This window comes from Gopherus evgoodei, chromosome 5 (assembly GCF_007399415.2).
Source record: "Gopherus evgoodei ecotype Sinaloan lineage chromosome 5, rGopEvg1_v1.p, whole genome shotgun sequence".
Taxonomy (NCBI): Eukaryota; Metazoa; Chordata; order Testudines; family Testudinidae; genus Gopherus; species Gopherus evgoodei.
The window spans coordinates 90,166,867-90,188,810 of record NC_044326.1 but is presented as its reverse complement, the minus strand read 5'-3'; the positions used below and the strand labels follow the sequence as shown (position 1 = coordinate 90,188,810).

The following is a 21,944-nucleotide window of genomic DNA, read 5'->3' as shown; positions in this document are numbered from 1 at the left end:
GAGGTACAACCGCATCTGCTCTAACCCCTCAGACTGAGACCAACATCTACAAAACCTCCATCAAGCATTCTCAAAACTACAATACTCGCAAGAGGAAATAAGGAAACAGATCAACAGAGTCAGACATGTACCCAGATGCCTCCTACTGCAAGACAAACCCAAGAAAGAAACCAACAGGACTCCACTGGCCATCACATACAGTCCCCAGCTAAAACCCCTCCAACGCATCATCAGGGATCTACAACCCATCCTGGACAATGATCCCACACTTTCACAGGCCTTGGGTGGCAGGCCAGTCATCGCCCACAGACAACCTGCCAACCTGAAACATATCCTCACCAGTAACTGCACATCGCACCATAGGAACTCAAGCTCAGGAACCAATCCATGCAACAAACCTTGATGCCAGCTCTTCCCACATATCTACACCAGCAACACCATCACAGGACCTAACCATATCAGCCACACCATCACCGGTTCATTCACCAGCACGTCCACAATGTAATATATGCCAGCAATGCCCCTCTGCTATGTACATCGGCCAAACTGGACAGTCTCTATGGAAAAGGATAAATGGACACAAATCAGATATTAGGAATGGCAATATACAAAAACCTGTAAGAGAACACTTCAACCTCCCTGGTCACACTATAGCAGATCTTAAGGGGCCATCCTGCAGCAAAAAAACTTCAAAGAGAAACTGCTGAGCTTCAGTTCATCTGCAAATTTGACACCATCAGCTCAATATTAAGCAAAGACTGTGAATGGCTTGCCAACTACAAAACCAGTTTCTCCTCCCTTGGTTTTCACACCTCAACTGCTAGAAGAGGGCCTCATCCTTCCTGATTGAACTAACCTCATTATCTCTAGCTTGCTTGCATATATATACCTGCCCCTGGAAATTTCCACTACATGCATCCGACGAAGTGGGTATTCACCCACGAAAGCTCACGCTCCAAAACGTCTGTTAGTCTATAAGGTGCCACAGGATTCTTTGCTGCTTTTACAGATCCAGACTAACAATGCTACCCCTCTGATACCTGTTTCTTTGGTGTAAATAACTGAATGGGAACTGATTTTTTTAAGGCACTGAAAGCAGTACATTTGTCATTCACTTCACACTGTCCAAAACCAAGGGCTAAATCTCCTAAATGTGCCCACATTGCATGTACAGTTGCATGCAAAGTTGTCCACTTTAGGTTCAGTCCTGTGAGGTTCTGAGCATCCTCACCTCCGATTAACTGACTGCAATGGGAGGCGAGGGCACTCGTTACCTTGTGGGAGTGGCTCTTTGTTTGCAACACTATGGTTTGAACGTGCAGGTTTATCAAAAGGATGTGCCCATTTACTGAACCCTCCAATTGCTAAAATGAGACCTATGCTGAATAAGCAAATGTAAAAATGAGAGATGGTACACCAATATTAGCAGCCTGCCTATATGCCACATTCAGTATCTAATGCAATTTCATTTTGTACATCATCTTCCATACAAATTGCAACCCATGACACTTTACAGAGTTAACTCGACATAACAAAAACTGCAGAAATAATAGAGCAGGAGTGAAATTAAGAGGTGTAAGCACAGATGAAAAGATAAGGTCAAGTCATTTGGAATGAGACAGATTAGAACCACTATGCTGGAGAGGAACAGGAAGGCTCCTGCAAGTGTCAGGAGCTGCAGAAGAGAAGGCTCTTAGATCCAAGATCCACACTAGCGGGATTGCGTGGAAGGACAGAAAAGAGGCCAGAGTCAGATAAGTAGAGAGAAATTGTGAGACAAGGCTAGTGACAGAGCTTGGAATGACTCCATCCACACTTCAAAATTAAAATGAATCATTTGACCTGAAATAAATGGATAGCTAATGGAAGAAAGAGGGTGAGTGATGTGATCATTCTTCTATATATGTGCGATGTGGTGCCCAGAAGTGTACTGCGTGTTTCTGTGGTGGAAGGCATGGGAAGGGAGTTTTACAAAACAAAGTGAAAGAAAAGAGTAAGCAGGAAGACTTAAGCAGAGACATAATGAACGTAACATCACATGTGGACAATGCTGTGGAGGTGAGGAATGGGAAGATTCAGACATGGGATGTGTGGGAGAAGGAGAATTTAGACTAAAAAACAATACTATGGTTACAGACAAACGTAAACAAATGGAAGCTGGCCAGAGACAGAAGAGGCTGGATTTGCACCAGAACTTCTATTCAGACAAACTTCTTATTAATCTAAAACTATTCTGTATTGTGTATCACCATTATTTACAGCATATAATTCTGCTGTAGAATGTATCACACTTTCAGAAGTTGTTACAGTATTTCAGTACTTATGTGTATAGTTCTTAATGGCTGGTGATTGCATGGTTTTCAAGGGTCTTTTAATGAGACGCTTACTATATAACAAAGAATTTGCTAGCCACTTCTATTCTGAACACATAATATAATCTTAAACTATGTCCAATTAATCATAGATTGTATAACATACAGTGGGAAAGTGTACCTAATACTATAAAATAATCCTGATTTATGTATAAGATTCTAAATTTAGAGATATGCAGAACATGAAATAGATTTGTGATAAGTAAAGTATAATACATGTGTTTAGTACTAGTACTGCATGTATTATATAGCATCCATTAGATGTACATGAAAGTGGTGGCAGCTAAAAAGGAATACAAACCCTTCACGGAGAGATGTGATTTCAAAGGGAAACTAACACCATATTTGAATATGAGTTACATATAGGTTAATAAAAGCAGCAAAGAATCCTGTGGCACCTTATAGACTAATAGACGTTTTGGAGCATGAGCTTTCGTGGGTGAATACCCATTTCGTCAGATGCTGATGAAGTGGGTATTCACCCACGAAAGCTCATGCTCCAAAACGTCTATTAGTCTATAAGGTGCCACAGGATTCTTTGCTGTTTTTACAGATCCAGACAAACATGGCTACCCCTCTGATAAACAGGTTAATCAGTCAGTATAATCAGCTGTTAGTGCTTGTAACATAAAATCTGTTCATGTGATAAATCTGTTGTCATGATGATATAATCATGAAAACGTGCATATATATATATTTATATTGTTTTTTTACAAAACACACACCTACACTGAGTGTAGGTGTGTGTTTTGTAAAAAAACAATATAAACACTCACAGTGAAAGTACACATAGAAGGCTATACATATTATATACATTAGTGAAGCTAGCCTCATATGGAAGAAATATGTAGTGTTGCTAAAGGAACTGCTTTTGCTTTAGCTAACAGGTTTTTGTTTTTTGTTTTTTTGAGGTTTGTTTTGATCAGAAGAATGTTCTAAATAAAGTCTCAACTGTTTGGAAGTGGTAAGAAATTAGTAACTCTCAGGCAGACTTGTTGTTCACCACTTAATATACTAATGAGGCCATAATTTTCAAAGCCAGCCTGTAGAATTGGTGGCTGAAATACTGTATGTACAAATAAACAAGTGGGAAAAACCGGCAGTTGTACATCCATGACAGGCAGTTAGACACCTAACTACTTGATATTCACATCAACATTGGGGAATTACACAAGCTAATAATTGCATGCATAATATTGAAACCTAAATCAGATGCAGTGTAGAGGCCCCTTGGAAATCTTAGCTCTAGATATCAGCTCTAACTCAAAGGCGCCTGAAAATTGTTGAGAAAATGAAGAAGTATGTTTTATTTCAACCATGAGTGTGAGAGTGATCTTGAGACAGGAATTCTGCTAAGAATAATGAAATATTGTAAACAGGAAAAAAAGTAGGGCTGTCAAGCGATTTAAAAAATTAATCACGATTAATCATGTGATTAAAATGATTAATCACACCGTTAATAATAGAATAGCATTTATATAAATATTTTTGGATATTTTCCACATTTTCAAATATATTGATTTAAATTACAACACAGAATTTAAAGTGTACAGTGCTCACTTTATTTTTATTATAAATATTTTCACTGTAAAAATAAAAAATAGTTTTTTCAATTTCACTTAATAGAAGTACTGTAGTGCAATCTCTTTATCATGAAAGTTGAACTTACAAATATAGAGTTATGTACAAAAAAAACTGCATTCAAAAATAAAACAATGTAAAACTTTAGAGCCTACAAGTCCACTCAGTCCTACTTCTTGCTCAGCCAATTGCTCAGACAAACAAGTTTGTTTACATTTGCAGGAAATAATGCTGCCTGCTTCTTGTTTACAGTATCAGTTGAAAGTGAGAACAGGTGTTCACGTGACACTGCTGTAGCTGGCACTGCAAGATCTTTACATGCCAGAGGTGCTAAAGATTCATATGTCCCTTCATGCTTCAACCACCAATCCAGAAGACATGCCTCCATGTGGATGATGGGTTCTGTTTGATAATGATTCAAAGCAGTACAGACCAACGGATGTTCGTTTTCATCATCTGTGTCAGATGTCACCAGTAGAAGGTTGATTTTCTTTTTTAGTGGTTCAGGTTCTGTAGTTTCTCCATTGGAGTGTTGCTCTTTTAAGACTTCTGAAAGCATGCTCCATACCTCATCCCTCTCATATTTTGGAAGGCACTTCAGATTCATAAATCTTGGGTCAAGTGCTGTAGCTATCTTTAGAAATCTCACACTGGTACCTTCATTGCATTTTGTCAAATCTGCAGTGAAAGTATTCTTAAAATGTACAACATGCTGAGTCATCATCCGAGACTGCTATAAGATGAAATACATGGCAGAATGCGAGTAAAACACAGAGCAGGAGACATACAATTCTCTCCCTAGGAGTTCTGTCACAAACTTAATTAACACATTATTTTTTTAACGAGCATAATCAGCATGGAAGCATGTCCTCTAAAATGGTGGCCAAAGCATGACGGGGCATACGAATGGTTGGCATATCTGGCATATAAATACATTGCAATGCCGGCTACAAAAATGCCATGCCAACAACAGTTCTCACTTTCAGGTGACATTGTAAATAAAAAGCGGGCAACATTATCTCCCATAAATGTAAACAAACTTGTTTCTCTTAGCGACGGGCTGCAAAAGAAGTAGGACTGAGTGAACTTGTAGGCTCTAAAGTTTTACGTTGTTTTGTTTTTGAGTGCTGTTATGTAACAAAAATAAATAAATAAATCTATATTTGTAAGTTGCGCTTTCACGATAAAGAGATTGCACTACTGTACTTGTATGAGGTGAATTGAAAAATACTATTTCTTTTATCAGTTTTACAGTGCAAACATTTGTAATAAAAATAATATAAAGTGAGCACTGTACACTTTGTAACTTAAATAAATATATTTGAAAATGTAGAAAAACATCCAAAAATCTAACCCTAACCTTAATATGTAGGTGTGGGCAAGAGAAACACAGGGAGTAAAGAGCCTCCATGTTCTCCATAGAAGAGGCTGAGAGAAAAGGAAGTCACTGCGTTGAGGAGTCACATGGACTATACGAGGCTAGGCACTGATTCTGATGCTTTTCTCTCAACAGAGGAGAGGGCCAAATTTCTAACAAAGGGGCCCTTCAAGTTTTCCAACTCGTTCATATGACATTTCTTAGGTAAAAAACACACTTTCTCACCAAATAAAATCCATCAATTCCATACTATTCTTCTGCACATAAAGAAATCCATCAACTTCATATTCTTTCCCACCCCTCCAAAAATCCATGATTTCCAGACCATTTTTTCCATCCCATCACTCCTTCCACCTTCTCAACCCAATATGCTTCCCCCTACTCAACACCTCATGAAAACTATTTCACAGGTAGACTCCTCACAGCTGGAGTAAATGTAGCATGAAAGTGTCCTTCAACCTGTGCTGGCTGCAATAATAGCAGGCAATAGCCGATCTGCTACTTTTACCTGCAGGGCAGATGGCCAGGGGAAAGTGGGTCTCCTTTGATGGTGAATTAGGTATCGGGTCCCCTTTAGTTCTGGAGTGGATGGGTTTCCCCTGACTGATAGAGGTCAGATGGAGCAGCAGGTTCCCTGGAGTGGTGGTGGGAAATCAGGGGAAAGGAATTAGGCTTTTGGCTCCCTCCCAGTGCTCGTTCTTTAAACATTGGACAGGCAGGCCAATGGCAGGAAGAGAGGAGGGCTGCAATGGGTGCAGGCTCTTACTCAGTTCAGCAGCAGCTTGGCTTTGCTGCCTCTCCTCCTTCTTCGGAGAAGTTTTGGGAGGCAGCTGGGATTTAGGGCTGCACAGTGTATACAGCAATGCATCCTCCATTCACTCCTACTGGCACTAGAGGGGGATGCAGAAGAGAAGTTTCTCTTACAAAAGCTACTGTGGCAGTGGCAGGTATACCCACACCATGCCAGCCACCTGAGTCACAAAAGCCAGCTCAGCATCGTATTTTTAACAAGCAGGCCCAGTCTTCATACTTTTAGGTAACACTGTTAAACAATTCTCTCATACTCTCCATCAGAGGTGGTGCTATATAGCCCACTGAGGGCCTTAAGAAGGAATATTTTAGCCCTTCCCTCAACACATACTAACAGGTGGGCCCCAAGCAATTGCTAAGTTTGCCTATGCCTACTGCTGGCTCTGCACTCTCCCCATAAATGTAACCCCTCCTGGTAGCAGAGGGCCTGCCTAAGAATTTTAAGAAAGGTTAATAAGGTGGGATCTGATTAAAGAGAATCACTTACACTCATTTTACATCATTGACTTAATTGGAGTTATTCCTGATTTGCACTGTTGGTGAAAGGAAAATCTAAACTGTGATTCTTTGAGTTACACCTCAGACTTAATCATCTCATTTTACACAGGAGAGAGGAAGAGAGGGAGTGTGCGTGTGTACGTGTACGCATGCACACATGCTGAGTTCTCCCTCAGCTTCTTTCTACAGAAGCTGAGCACTGCTCAGCCCTCACAGTGGGTTTACATGGGTTTAAGTTTTCAATGCTATCTTTGCAAGGAGAAGGGGCAGAAACTTGCTTTTCCTTTTAAAATAAAAGACAGAATTCTATGTCATGGGGTCCAAAGGCTGCCTTTGTTTCCACAGGCCTCAACAAACACCCTGCAGAGCTCATCAACGATCCCATCCCTTCCACACCAGCCAGCAGAGCTTTGTTTTTGCAAAGCAGAGCACAGCCACTGTAGTTCCCAGAGGTCTGAGAGGCACTTAAATTATCATGCAGGCATGTAGCTATGAGCCAGAACCGCATGTTAATAGTTCTTCATGGAATGTTCATAATAGATCACCCATCTTAATGAACGTTCAAGAATCCTAGCTAATGTCCACTCATGATGAGACAGTACTTTGGAATGGGATATAGCAGTGGTTGCCAACTGATCAATCGCGATTGACTGGTCAATCCTGGAGACTCTGCCAGTCGACTGCGATCTCCAGCTGCTAAAAGTCCGGTGGTGCAGTGGGGCTAAGGCAGGCTCCCTGCCTGCTCCAGCCCCACACCATTCCCAGAAGTGGTCAGCATGCCCCCGTGGCTCCAGGGGAGGGAGGGGCAAGGGTGTCTGCGCACTGCTCCTGCCTCAAGCACTGCCCACAGAGCTCCCATTGGCTGGGACTGGGGAACTGTGGCCATTGGGAGCTGCGGGGCGGGGTGTGTGTGCCTGCAGAATGGGACAGCATGCGGAGCCACGTGCCCTCCCCAAGGGTGACCAGATGTCCTGGTTTTTAAAGGGTCAGTCCCGTGTTTGGGGAATCTCTCTTATATAGGCACATATTATCCCCCACTCCCGTCCCATTTTTTCACAGTTGCTATCTGGTCACCCTCCCCTCCCCCCAGAGGCCATGTTCGCCCCTTCAGGAAGCAGCATGGGAGCAGCCTGCAGTAAGTGCCACCCGGCAGGAGCCTGCAGCTGGTGAAAGTGAATGAGGGTGGAGGAGAGCCAGTAGCAGAGAAGCGGGGAGGAATGGAGTGAGTGGGGTGGGGCTTCAAAGAAGGGTTGGGGTAGATCCTGGGTTGTACTTAAATTAAAAAAGTGATCTTGTGCGTAAAAAGGTTGGAGACCACTGGGAAATAAGCTATTGTGAATGGGAGAATATTTCACACAGGAATTACAGTATATTCAGATATTGCACACAGCAGTATTAGCACACTGGTTAAGATACTATAAAAATAAAATTATTATATACAAAATACTGATTACTTTCCACTATCAACATTCAATTGCATAATTTTTGGTATACTAATTTCTTTTATAAATATTTTTATATGTAATCTTCTAGAAGTGCCATTTTAATTGGGAAAAAAGTCAGCTTGTTCTCATCATTGTATGTTTTTATTATTACTATACAAATAGCATTGTAACACCAACCATGTTAACTAGTAAGTCAGAAATGTAGAGCAGAAACACTTCCAAGTGGCAGTCTGCCCACCCACTCTTGCATTATACATGACATGACATTTTTTTCCCTCCCTGGAGGGAGGTTCCAGGATAGCAGAAGCAGCTGGCAAGCAGAGAAAGAGGCAATCTGTAACTATCAAGTTAAATATTTTTTCTTAAGCAGTAATGCTTTGGTACTACCTAAGCATAGTGCTTACAATTACACCAGTATAAGTAGCTCAATCAATACTGCTGTCAACTATCTGGCATTAATGTTTGTATTTGACATCCAAAGAGAAAAGTGTATTATAGCACTGCTGCTCAGGGCCCTGATCCTGCAACTGGATCAGCATAGCAAGATCCCTAATGGATCCACCCATTTGGATCCACTTGCAGAAACAGGACCTACAGTAAGTTGATTAGAAATGTATACTCAAAAAGGCAAAGAAAAACCTTTTACCAGATATAAATAATCAACAAAAAACAGAAATACAAAAAGCTGTTTTTCAAAAGGGTTTAGTTTGTACATTAAGTTTTAGCCTAATGGTGTATGTGTCTCAAGGAATATAGGCAGTTTCATAAGTTAGTAGAAATCTGCATATGCACTCTTGTTAAATATAATTTCTTTGTATGACGCTCAGATTAGTTAAGAGTAAGAATAATTCAGTTTCTCAGATATCCTTGGCCACTCAACATGAAAAACAGAATATTAAAATAGAAAGTTGGAAGCTACTCCTTAGAAAGAACTTTTTTTTTGCATTTTTTTAAAGTTGGACCTAGTACTCATGACTCCAGATGCTTGTAAAATAAATCACCAGTATTGTTAAACAAACAAACAAACAAACAAAACAAACAAACAAAACAAACGGAGTTATTTAAAGTAGCAAGACCTGGGTCAATTTAAGAGCTTTGTAGGACATTATTTTAGATTTCAGACAAACTAAACTTAAACTCCCAGCTACAAAAAACTTCTGGTTTCTTTGATATAGTGAAAGAAAAGCAATATGTATCTTCACCAACACAAAGATGAAGAATACTGCGTATAGCATAGACAGAAAGCACAATATTCCTTTGAGGTTTAATTGTTTTCTAACTTCCAAACAAATTTTCAAAGAAATGTTACTGCATAACTAAATTGCAGATTAGATTAAGCATTTTCTCACACTTCCCAACCACTTGCTCTACTTCCACCATGTTGACAAGAGTTCAGTAATTAAAACTAAGATAATATATGCCATCAGCTTTCCATTAAAACAGAGAATGGGAAGCTAATGAGAGGATAATTCAGGCCCTGATCTCTCAAAATACTTAAGCATGTGCTTAACTTTAATGGGAATACTTACATATTTCAAATTAAGCATGTGCTTAAGTGCTTCACTGGGCTGCTGATTTAGACAACTGTTAGGAGTCTGTAACTCATGTTATAAAGAAATAAAATAAAGCCTTCAACAAACAAATAAAACCAAGCTAGCGTCTACGTAACTGCAAATGTAATAAAATGAACTAAGATTCAACTTGTACAAAATTATTAATCTTTTCAATGTCATCAACACTCATGATTTTATTGCAAGTCTTGCAATATTATTTGTTCTTCTTAAAGCTCCAGAACCCAGAGTCCCGTTATTACATGAAAATTTCAGCTTTCATTTAAAATAAAAAGCACATTTTTTGTCTTTTCTTTATCTGAAAAATATTCTTCTTTCCATATTCATGGTATAAGCAGAACTTTAGTTCAGGTGTGAAGATACTGAAGCTCACACAAGCAAAGATTAATTATTAATTATTGATAGCAAAGATTAATATGGTAGAGTACTTGCATTCATGATACCACAGCGATGAACTGAATATAAGAAACTGACGAGAAATAGAATGGAGGATGTGGGAGGAATGCGTTGAGGGAAAAGATCATAAAAGCATTCCCTGAAATAACAGATTCACAAAATCTCAGCTGTATAAATTGTACAAATCATTGAAAGATCTGCTAAGAATGCTGACATTCAAAAACCCTGTTTGATTCTTTTATGGCATTTCAGATATTCTCTAAGAATAGACTCATAGAAAACAGTTCTTTTTCACTGATCAGTAGTTCATGCATTTTGAAACTATTTATGTTCACTCTTGGCAAAAATTGAACTTTGATTTCATACTCCTTTTTAGTCCCCTTTATATCTGCTTAAATGATAAAAAGAATTGAGGTAAACACCAGGGCCTCCCAGAGGATTCAGGGGGCCTGGGGTCTTCTGCGGCGGGGGCCCCCCGCTGCCGAATTGCCGCCGAAGATCCAGCACTTCAGCAGCGGGTCCCAGGGTGGAATGACCCCCTGCCAGTCTTCGGCTGGTAAACACACGGCATGGCTTTTTCCCATCTTGTCATGAAGATTTTCGCTTCCAACACTGCTATATGCACAAACTAAGCAGTCACACACAAGCAAATTATTCATTAGAAAATTGTTTCAAGTTTCTTTTGTGGGACTTCATTAGAAAAGTATTCTTGGGATTCAAATGAATCAGAAAATGGAATCTATGCGTCTGTAAAATACAGTAGTATTTAAAGTTTTAAAATTCTGTCTTTCTAACAAGAGGGGACATGGAGATTAAGACTTGTGTTTGTCTACACTTAGCTGTGGATTTTTTGATAGAATTTCAAGCAAGAACTTGGAGGCTACTTACCCACTCTTCTTCATCATATTCTGAATGGTGAGGTATAGAGTTCTGCCGTTTGATCTGAGATGGATGGTCCTGACCCTGTGGATCACCAGACCCTTCCACACTGTTTCTGGGCACAGTTGGCTTCTTGAGGACACAACCTGGACGGGCCGTGTATAGCGCTAAAAGGGCACTTCTGACCAGCTGATCCTTGAAAGCATGCACAAATAACTCTGTCTAGAAAAAAATTAATGGGCAGTTAGACCGAAGTGTGTAATGTATATGTAATTATTAAAACACACATTTTTGTTTAGGTAGAATGAAAATTAATTGCTATCCAATCTGAGACACAGAAAGGAACTTATACCAAACATTGGGGAACAATGTCAGGTTCTGGAACACTGCCAGTCTCTGAAATTCCACTCTTCTAAAAGTTAATGCAAAGGTACAGTATCTTGTATAAAGACCATCTGTTTACATAGTCCTGTTTTATTCTAGTTCCAAATCCTCTCTGTTGAGACAGGTTTCTATGGGGATAACTGTTTGAACAGTATTAATGTGGTGCTCTTTTTAAGTATGTTACAACAAATGTCAAAAGAAAATGTGATTAATTTCAGAATTTTCTTTCCAAAAAAGGAACAAACAAACAAATAAATTCAAGTAGAGTATAGCACAAGGAAGGCAATGTTTACACGTGGGACTGAAGTATATGCACAAAGCATGAGCTTAGATCAGTGCTGGAATAAGTAAAAGGTATAGGCATTATAGGCTCATGCCTAGGGACCCAGCTTTTGGAGTTAGTTGTATGATAGTGTTAGAATCTCAGCTTTCTTCAAAAAACAAAAATCTAGCCCTTATGATTGCAAAGACAAGTTTGAAAATGTGACTCAAGCATAACCAATGAAATGACATCATCACAGAGAAACCAGAACAAAAGCTTTAAAATTACATAATGTTCCTTCACCTCAGTGGGGTATTAACTCCACAGCTCTGGGAGACTTTGCCAATACCATCCCAGCAGGAGACTCTGAGATGCAGGAGGATATGAGAGCAACAGGCTTGGCCTACTCACCCAAGCAGATATACTCCAGTTGCTGGCAGCACTGAGAGGTCTGTGGCCTCCCTTTTTGGGAGAAGAGGGAACTTGATGCCATTCCTAGAATGATAACTGTGACTCAGAGGCCCATTTATGTTGACTACTCTGTGACAGCAGCTCTTGTCAGGCCTGACATACTCACTACATCCAACATACTGTCGTCATAATCTGTATCTAAAAGGTGTCATGTAAAATATCATTGGAAAACTAACAACTCACTGGTTATTAATATTCTTGCATGATGTAGGTAGAGGATGTGTACAAAGAGTTACAAATATGTGCTAGAATTAGGTCTTTAAAATGTGTTTGGCAAGCAGCGTACAAGTCCATTCTGCCCTAGACAAAGGAATGCTCATTTCCTTGTCAGGCAGAGACAGTGAAGGTCTGTTTACATATAAGATAAACAAATTGGTGGTGGCGAGGCAGACAGTATGGTGTCTGTACTCCAACAACAGAGAGAAACCATTTGGGCTATAAAGTCCAGATTTTGAACCTCAAATGATAAGTAACTAAATCAACTGATTGTATACAACATTATTGTATAACAAATGTGTATTGAGTAAAGGTCCTTTCTGAAAGCTAATGATCCACTGGTAATTAATATCATTGTAAAATCTATGTATTAACACTATATGAGGAAATATGGATAATGCATGAAATTATGCTTTAAAGTCTGTGACAAACACAGGGAGAAACAGGTTTTCCCCAGACAGAAGGGAAGTGACCCATTGACCTGTCTCCAATGAAATTAAACAAGATGGATCAAAAGCAATGGAAGCTCTATTTACATATGAATCAGCAGGAGGATAGGAAGTCCACAAGAAGAGAAGAACAGCATGAGATCATCCTGAGTCTGAGGACAAAATGGTGAATTTGGGAAGCTAATATAGGGAGAAAAAAAGAAGCCATTTTGGCATCCATTACTGGACACAGACGAGAGGTCAGAGCTCTTGGAAGCTGAGAAAGATGGGGCTGTCATCTGAGTGGGCTGAAGTCTCTGGGAACAAAAGATTGGTAAGAAATCTACCAAGGCCGTAGTTCTTAAGTCTTAGCCATTACAAAGAGTATTTTTACTTTTTTTTGCAATTTATTTTACTTGGTATCACTTAACCTATATACTTTTGTTAATAAACTTGCTTTATTTTTACAATAAGCCACTTAGTGCTGGGCTTGAAGGGAAGGGTGTGTTTACTCCAGTTAAGTTAATAAGCTGTAAAGGAGCAAACAAACCTTATTATTTCTCTGAAATGTTCCAGGAGAGGGCTGGACACTTGAGGGCAGATTGTTTTGGGGAAATTCAGGACTGGGAGGTGTTGGAGTTACCCCTTCATAAGGTAACTGTTGATAGTGACTAGAGTGGGGCTGTAGTTCTGTAGGCAGACTTCTGGGGTCTGAGCAGAGTGCTGAACCAGGGCTGCACAGCACACAGTCACTCAGGATACTTCATGCTTGCCTGCTGGCTGTTGGTGTCCAGGCAGGCTATGAGCCACAGCAGCAGAGCAGTTAAGACACCCAGGGTTACAGGGCAGGTGGTGACACAACCCCTGACTTGTTCTGGATCGTACCCCAGAACATGACAATAACTCTGCCCCATCTTGCTGCCACTGAATATGGGAAGTGAGCAAGCCTTCTCCCCACCACCGTGTCAAGGGTGTGATGGGATGAAGCTACAGTGCGGAAGCAGGGACCAAGGAGTGGAGCTATGGGGTGCCTTATGTTATGGTACTCCTTGGGCTCTGGTTTGCCTTAAATCTAGCCCTGAAATATATTACCCTGTTAAGCTCTCTGTTAGGAATATCACGGAAGGCCATAATTTTCTACAAATTATGCCAATATGTTGCAATGAAATACACCTCTGACTTGCACAATTTATAAAGAACCAAATTATTCAAGCGTTTATCCAGTTTCTGTTCAATGCTTGCTCAGGTAAAGCTCCAATTGTCTTAGGTTGGAATAATGTCAAACACGGATTGAATTAGAAATGAATAACAGAAATAATGAATTAATGATGACTTCAGCATTTGGCCCAAAGCTTCTATAGCCACTGCATGAAATTTCATGGTGCAATACAGGGGTAGAACTTCTGTTCCCCCAATCCATGCATGGAGGAGTTCTCTGCACATGGGCCTCTTCCCTTCCATGCAGAGGAGTGACTCAGCTATTTTTCAGCACTGTCTTCCCATCACCAGAACATACTGGAAACATTCTCTGCAGGGTTCATGAGCTACGCTGGGAGAGTGGGTGGAGACAGAGCACATCTGCGGTAGTAAAACAACTCTTATCCTCCCTGGTACCCCAGCCTTTAGTAGAAAAGATGATACATCTAACATGGGGTGAGCAAACATTTTGGCCTGAGGGCCGCATCTGGGTATGGAAATTGTATGGTGCGCCACGAATGCCCGGAGGGGGAAAAGGGTTCTATGAGGTGTAGCATGCGAGGGTGCTCTACAGGGGCGGTACCAGGGACTCCTAGGGACCCTGCCAGCAGTGACACCTAGGTGGCCATATCAGGCACCACGACTGGCAGAGGCACCCTAGCTGGGATGGGTTCAGCCCCTGGGTGGTTTCAAAGCTTTTGAGGGTGGGGAGCTTACCTCAAGTTCCGCTTGTGACAGTGTGCAGAGATCCCATGGAGCTAGACTTCGCTGAAAGGAGGATGTGACACCCCTGTATATCTCAATTCCTAACCCATCCTCAGTGTAACCAAACTGTAACAGATTCTTGTGCCTGGGACCCACAGGATTTGTTCCTTATCAGTGTTCCTTGTCTCATCCTAGGTTTGTCACCATGTTCTAGAACTTTGCCGTAACTCAAATAGCCTCCAGCAACTCTCTCTTCCCTTCAGAAATGTGTATGTTCCATATCAGTGAAGTCCATTCTAAGTCTCCATATACAAGTGTGAAATAAATGTGTTAGTTTAGAACAATGACAGGCTTCTTAAAAATACAGTACAATATAATGAATCTAATTGCCTGACCACAGCATATAAAAAGGTTTACATAATAGGAGTTACATGGGTATATTATATTTAAGGTAGAAGAAAAGGTTATCTGATCCACTGACATATATCCCAATAAAATCTGACTTATGGAATTCTCAAACTTTTCAATGGATATATGAATTTTTTGCTATAAAAGGCTGAAGAATCTTCAACTATGTTATACCAGAACTTCTTCCATCATACAGAAGGGCCAAATTCATCCCCATTGTAACTCCAGAGACACAAACAGAGTTGCAACAAAGGTGAATTTGGCCCATAATATGATTTTTTTTTTATTTGAATGAGTAGAGTAAAAGTATTTTCAGTAATTCCAGGCTTCGACTAAGCAGGATATTTTCAGTGCAACTGACACATCACATGGATCAGGACCTCAATTACTAGATGGGTTGCTTTTGGATAATCTAAGTTTGGATAAATGAAGTTTGACTAAACTTCAAATATATAGATAAACCCCAAGACCTGTTTGCCAAATACGATGCAGATGGTTTAAATGCATGATCACTGCTAATTGTCAAATTTTTCTGGTGCTGTATGCTGTTCCTGTGTTCTCACTTATGCCCTGATTGAAAGCACATTGAAGTCATTGGAAAGACTCTTACTGGACATGTCTACATCACAAATTTTGGTCGACGCAAGTTACATTGGCACAAAGCCGTTGCAATTAGTATATCACTAATGCACATTCATGCTTGGCTCCATTTGCAGGCATTACGTGTACTCACCGGGAGCATTTGTATCAATGCACAGTGCAGTGCACCATGGGTAGGTAACCCAGCGTGCAACCTGCTACCATCCAGAGCACTGTCTTTTGAGACGTTTTGGCAATACAAAGTGGGGTCGAAATGAGTCATGCAAGGGTGATTGGAAGCAAGGGGTCAACTTCCCAGTGTACAAATGTCTCCATATAATGATATAATGTCAGCTATATCTCATAATTATCACACCTTTTTCAAAATCCCTGCATGGCCCTCCTCACTGTCTGCCATCTCTGACAGAAGCATGGACTGTTCTCAGTGGTACCAGATGACAGAACAAGGAGTAATGGTCTCAAGTTGCGGTGGGGGAGGTTGAGGTTGGATGTTAGGAAAAACTTTTTCACTAGGAGGGTGGTGAACCACTGGAATGGGTTACCTGGGGAGGTGGTGAAATCTCCTTCTTTAGGAGTTTTTAAAGTCAGGCCTGACAAAGCCCTGACTGGGATGATTTAGTTGGGAATTTGTCCTGCTTTGAGCAGGGGGTTGGACTAGATGCACAATCCTCTGGTATTTGCAGATGTGCAAGAACTGAATCAGTGGGGAACATGACGATTTTTTGGAGGCCAGATTGCTGTGGGTCATAGTGAGAACCAGTTGAAGGTTGTTATTGGTGTTCATGGAGCAGGAGCATGTGAAGTGCCACTTCTGGGCCCGAAAAACAAGTACTGACTAATAGGATCACATCGTAATGCAGGCTTGGGATGATAAGCAGAACTTTCAGATGCACAATGCCACATTCTGTGTGCTGAGCTTCCCCCAGCCCTCCAGCACAAGATACCAAAATGGGAGTTATATTGACAGTGAAGAAGCAATTGTTGATTGCTCCGTGGAAACTTGCTACTCCAGATTGCTACCTGTCAGTGGGAAATCACTTTAGAGTTGGAAAATGCACTGTGGGGACTGGTGTCATGCAAGTGTGCAGGACCATTAATTGCCTCCTGCTAGGCTGGACTGTGATTCTTGGCAGTGAGCAGGACATAATAGATGGATTTGCAGCAATGGGATTCCTGAACTGCAGTGAAGCAATAGGTGGCATGCATATCCCTATTTTGCCACTAGACCACCTTGCCACAGAGTACCTCAACTGAAAGGCTACTTTTCTATCATTAGGCAAGCATTGGTGGATGACTGGGAATGTTTCAGTGACATCATGGTGGGCTGATCAGGGAAGGTGCATGACACTCACATCTTAAGAATGCAGGACTTTTCAGAAAGCTGCAAGCAGGGACTTTATTTCCCATCCAGTGCATTACCATTGGGAATGTTGAAATGCCAATAGTGATCCTGGGAGACCCCATCTACCGCTTGCTCATAAAACCATACACTGGTCACCTTGACAGCACCAAGGAGATTCAGCTACCGGCTCAGCAGGTGCAGAATGATAGGTGAATGTGGTTTTGGTAGATTGAAGGGACGCTGGCACTGTTTACTCACAAGATTGGATCTCAGTGAGAAAAATATCCCAATAGTTATAGCTGCCTGCTGTGTCCTGCATAGTATTTGTTAATTTATGTCTTGATGCATCTTCCTCTCCTTTTCCTGATGGGATTCTCTCCTCTCCGCTCTTTCCTTCTGCAGGCTGTCTGCAACGATTACCCTCCAGGCCCTGTCTGATGCAGCACAGACTTGCAGGGTTTCATTGAAAATGTCATCCCGAGTCCTCTTCCTTCTCCTCCTTATCTGGTTCAGGCATTCCATGGGTGCGGAGGGGGAACCTCTCAGGGCTGCCACAGCAGCAGCTGCAGATAAAACACACAGAGATGTTATAGTCTGGATAGTCACAACAGAAGATGAAACTTAAGATTCAAAACTCCCCACCCTTGCTCCCCTAAAGTTTTAAAGAAGACCAGCTCATTGGCACTTCTGCTTGGAAGTGCCTGTGCATGGTGCCACACACAGCACCAGCCAAGGTAAGCATGGCCCACAGGGTGAGGGAAATGAGGAAGGAATTTCTCATTTGCATGTAACTATGAGTATATGGCAATGGCACTGGATACTGGCATCATTTTTCACAGATGGTGATGATTTTAGCTGCTCTCACTCCTGAGGGTAACAAAGGCACAGAGAGAACAGCTGCTGCTGGTGTCCTGAAGCCACCCAGGCCTGTATGCTGCTAGCCTGCGTACTGCAATGGTGCCTGCCAAAGTTGTTGCTGACTAGAGTTAGAGAGTGTCCTACCGCCAAGGAAGAAATAAGACTGCCATCCCCAGAAACCTCCGGGAGAAGATTGCAGAGAACCTCCATGAAAGTTTCATCGAGACCTCTCAGGAGGATTCAAGGGACATCCCTGTGCACATAAACTAACTGCTCTGCATGCCCACCCTTCTTTACTCCACAGTGGAATAAAAAGCAGATAACTCTACCTCTCTTTGTTATACTACCTCTTCTAATACCAGTAAATTAATGAAAAGGCAACCATTGTGTCCTGTTAAGTTGGGGGACCCACCACTGTAATAGGAAATAAATTTACACACTTACCCAAGGAGCCATCCCCCTGCATCAGGCTCATCGCTGCTTGACTGCCGGGACTGACTGAGTTGTGGTGGTCTCATACAGATCCTGGCCCATGGCATAGCTGGAATCCACCAGTCGCATGTCCCCCATCCTCCCTGTCCTTGTCCTTGCTGTTTATGATAGGGGCCAGTGGGCTGGGCTTCTTGGCAATATTAACAGTGGTCTGCAGGGTGGTGGTGGGGTCTCTGTCAAGTATGGCATTCAGCTCTTTGTAAAAGTGGCAGGTCTCCAGCTTGGCACTGGATTGACTGTTGATTTCTCTGGTCTTCTGGTATGCCTGCTGCAGTTCTTTTGCTTTCACAAGGCACTGCTGCTGGTCCCTATCATACCCCTTCTTCTGTATCCACCATGCACTCTGCTTGTAGATGTCTGCATTGCTGTGGCCGGTCCACAGCTGTGTTTGCACAGCCTCTTCTTCCCACAGGCCCAAGAGAGCCATTATCTCCTGTCCACTCCAAGTTGGAGCACATCTGGAGTGTGTAGCTGGCATGGCCAGCTGGGCAGTTGCACACAACAATGGAGAGCTGCTAGGTGTACTTTCTAATCAGGAAAAGGCATTTGAAAAATTCATGGAGCTTTAAAGGGGGTGGGGTATGGCTTTTAGTCTGTGACCCATGAGCAATGGAATTCACAATTGTGACCAGAGTGGTCAGTGTTGGGCACTGTGGGACAGCTCCTGGATGACTGTTAGGGTCAACACAGCATCCACACTCAGTACATTGACCATGACTCAATGCCACTTAGGGAGGTGGTGCTACTAGGTCGGCGTAACGGGGCACTTTCATCATCGAGACAAATTTAAATGTAGACGCACGCACAACTAGGTCAACAGAAGGTGGCTTACGTTGACCTAACTTGTAATATAGACCAGGCCATTGACTTCATTTGGGTTTGGATCAGGCCCTTAGATTATAAAAGCTATTATAGACAATAGCATTGGCATGAGAAGATATTGGCAAACCATAAAAAGTAGCAGATGATGATCCCTTACTGGATATTAATTATTTTGTACTATTTAGAGATACTCTAAGATCCCAAAACATTAACAGAGTACTGTGTAATCTTAAAAAATACACATTTTAAAACAAAGATTGAAAACTCTTCTTTTATATGTTAGAACCATTAACTTTGGAGTTTTCTATGTTTCTTTTATGTTGATGAGCTCATGTACATTTAGACATGATGCAAAGCCCACTGAAATCAATGGGAGTTAGGTGCGTAATCAACTTGGGTGCTTCTGAAAATCTCACTAGGTGCCTATCTGCACCTGTAGGTACCTAAATATCTTTGTAAATCTGTCTCACAACCCTTTAAGGCTACATCAAAAGAATTTAGGTTTGCAAAGTCAAGGACTCTAAAGCTAGGAAATGCCAGAAATAAGATTGCCTGGGCAACCTTAATTCAGTTCCCTTGTGCATATGCAATATGATACAATCTTTAATTACACAATGACATGATATTTACTCCACAGGGCCCCAGCTCATTCAGTGAATGAGAAGTTATTCAACTTTTCTTTTTATCTTCTTCACTAAATGTGTCCCTCCAGGCTTTATTTACTGCACACCATCCAAACCTGCACTGAATATAAAATTGTTAATTTTCCCCTGGGTGTGTCTACGATATTTTTATTATATTGTCTGAGTGCTTCACAGACATTAATGGATTAATCTTCATAACACCCTATGAGATTAGAAGGTATTATCCCCTTGTGACGTTATTGACATAATCTGGGACCATATAGAACATAGTTGCAACCAAAGTCCTGTAGTGGCACCAAATCTTGTATAAAGGGGGTCAAATGAGGTGTCTAAGACCAGGTTATAGGTTGCTGGTTATAATTATGCTGTCTGTATGCATGTGTCATTTTTGTAGTTGAAGTTATAAATATTGGCTATATACAAGGGTGACCAGACAGTAAATTGAAAAATCGAGATGGAGGTGGAGGGTAATAGGAGCCTATATAAGAAAAAGACCCAAAAATCGGGACTGTCCCTATAAAATCGGGATGTCTGATCACCCTACTATATACTGTCTGTATTTCAAACTTATGCTATGCTTCTGGGTAACATCCCAGACAAGTTGGTGTTAGCTCTGCCTTGCCTGCTTGATGGCCCATTAAGGACCATCAGCTATACAAGTGACCCATTGAGAGAAGGCAAATATGCCCTGTAACTCAGCAAAGTATGCAGGAACTTGCCCATATGACCCCAGACTCCATTTTGCTGTAATTTTCCACAGTAAGAACAAAGAGGTGTTCTTACACCTGGAAAAGACTATAAAAGGCTGATGCCTCATCTCCATCTTGTCTTCAATCCTGATTCTTACCTCTGGAGGGACTTTAGTACAAATGGAAGTTCTACACAAAGGACTGAATGACCCATCCCAGCTGGGGATGTTCTCCAGAGGCTTGATTTGAACCTGCAGTTTATTCTATCACTGCTACAAGCCTGAACCAAGAACTTTGCCATTACTGTATGTAATTGATTCAATTTAACCAGTTCCAGCTCTCATATATATCTTTTTCCTTTTATGAATAAATCTTTAGATTTTAGCTTCTAAAGGATTGTTAACAGCATGATTTGTGGGTAAGATCTGATTTGTATATTGATGTGGGTCTGGGGCTTGATTCCTTGGGATCGAGAAAACCCTTTTTTTTCTTTATTGGGGTATTGGTTTTCATAACCATTTGTCCCCATAACGAGTGGCACTGGTGATGATAATGGGAAACTGGAGCGTCTAAGGGAATTGCTTGTGTGACTGACTTGTGGTTAGCCAGTGAAGTGAGACCAAAGTGGTCTTTGTCTGGCCGGTTTGGTTTGCCTTAGAGGTGGAAAAACCCCAACCTAGGGCTGTAACTGCCCTGTTTTAAGCAATTTGTCCTGAATTGGCACTCTCAGTTGGGTCCCGCCAGAACCACATCGTTACACCCCCCCCTATTTTACAGATGATGAATTGAGGCACAGAGGGATAAAGGTCAAAAGTGTCCACTAATTTTGGGTACCCAACTTGAGACACATAGGGCCTAATTTTTAAGAGAGCTTAAAATTTTTATATCAGTTTATATGTTTCAAAGCACAGCTCCAATTGATTTCAGTTGCAGTCTTGAACGCTCAGAACTTCTGAAAATCTTGCCCCAAGTCTTATGCTGGGGACCCAGAAAATGAAGAACACCATGTAACTGGTCACTGTCTGTGAACATCTTGGTTTAAATGACTTGCCTAGAATCACACAGAAACACTGTGGCAGAGGTACAATCCAGTTCTCCAGGATGGCACCCAACTATCTTAGCTATGAGATCATCCTTTCTCTTCCTGCAATTCCTGCCTCACTCACTACATACCTTCCAAATTCTGCAACAAATGAAGCAGGGGACCTATAAATAACAACTTCCCTCAATACACAGCTGTGGTTGATCCCCAGAGTAGGTCCATCTTGTGAACAGAATTAGGCCAGGGTCCTGTGGAAAAAATTGTATGTGATCATGGAAACACTGCATAGAAGCAAGGGAACCAAATCAAGATTGCACAGGCAACTTTCATTCTTGCATTCCCTAACTTTCGAGTGCTTGACTTTGCAATCTCAATAATATTTTTAATGTAATGTAATGTTCTAGATTTTTTTAAAAAGAAAATTGGAACAACAGAAATCTCATCAGCAAGCATC

The 21,944-nt window shown here is 41.3% G+C and overlaps 1 protein-coding gene across 3 annotated transcripts in view; it reads right to left on the bottom strand.

The window, feature by feature from the left end:
- Positions 1–21,944, bottom strand: part of INPP4B (inositol polyphosphate-4-phosphatase type II B) — a 514,637-nt gene that overhangs the window by 102,788 nt on the left and 389,905 nt on the right. For all 3 annotated transcript variants that reach the window (XM_030563920.1, XM_030563921.1, XM_030563922.1), the window contains one exon: positions 10,940–11,152. In XM_030563920.1, the coding sequence (XP_030419780.1) occupies positions 10,940–11,152 (213 nt within the window). The remainder of the gene's footprint in view (positions 1–10,939; positions 11,153–21,944) is intronic.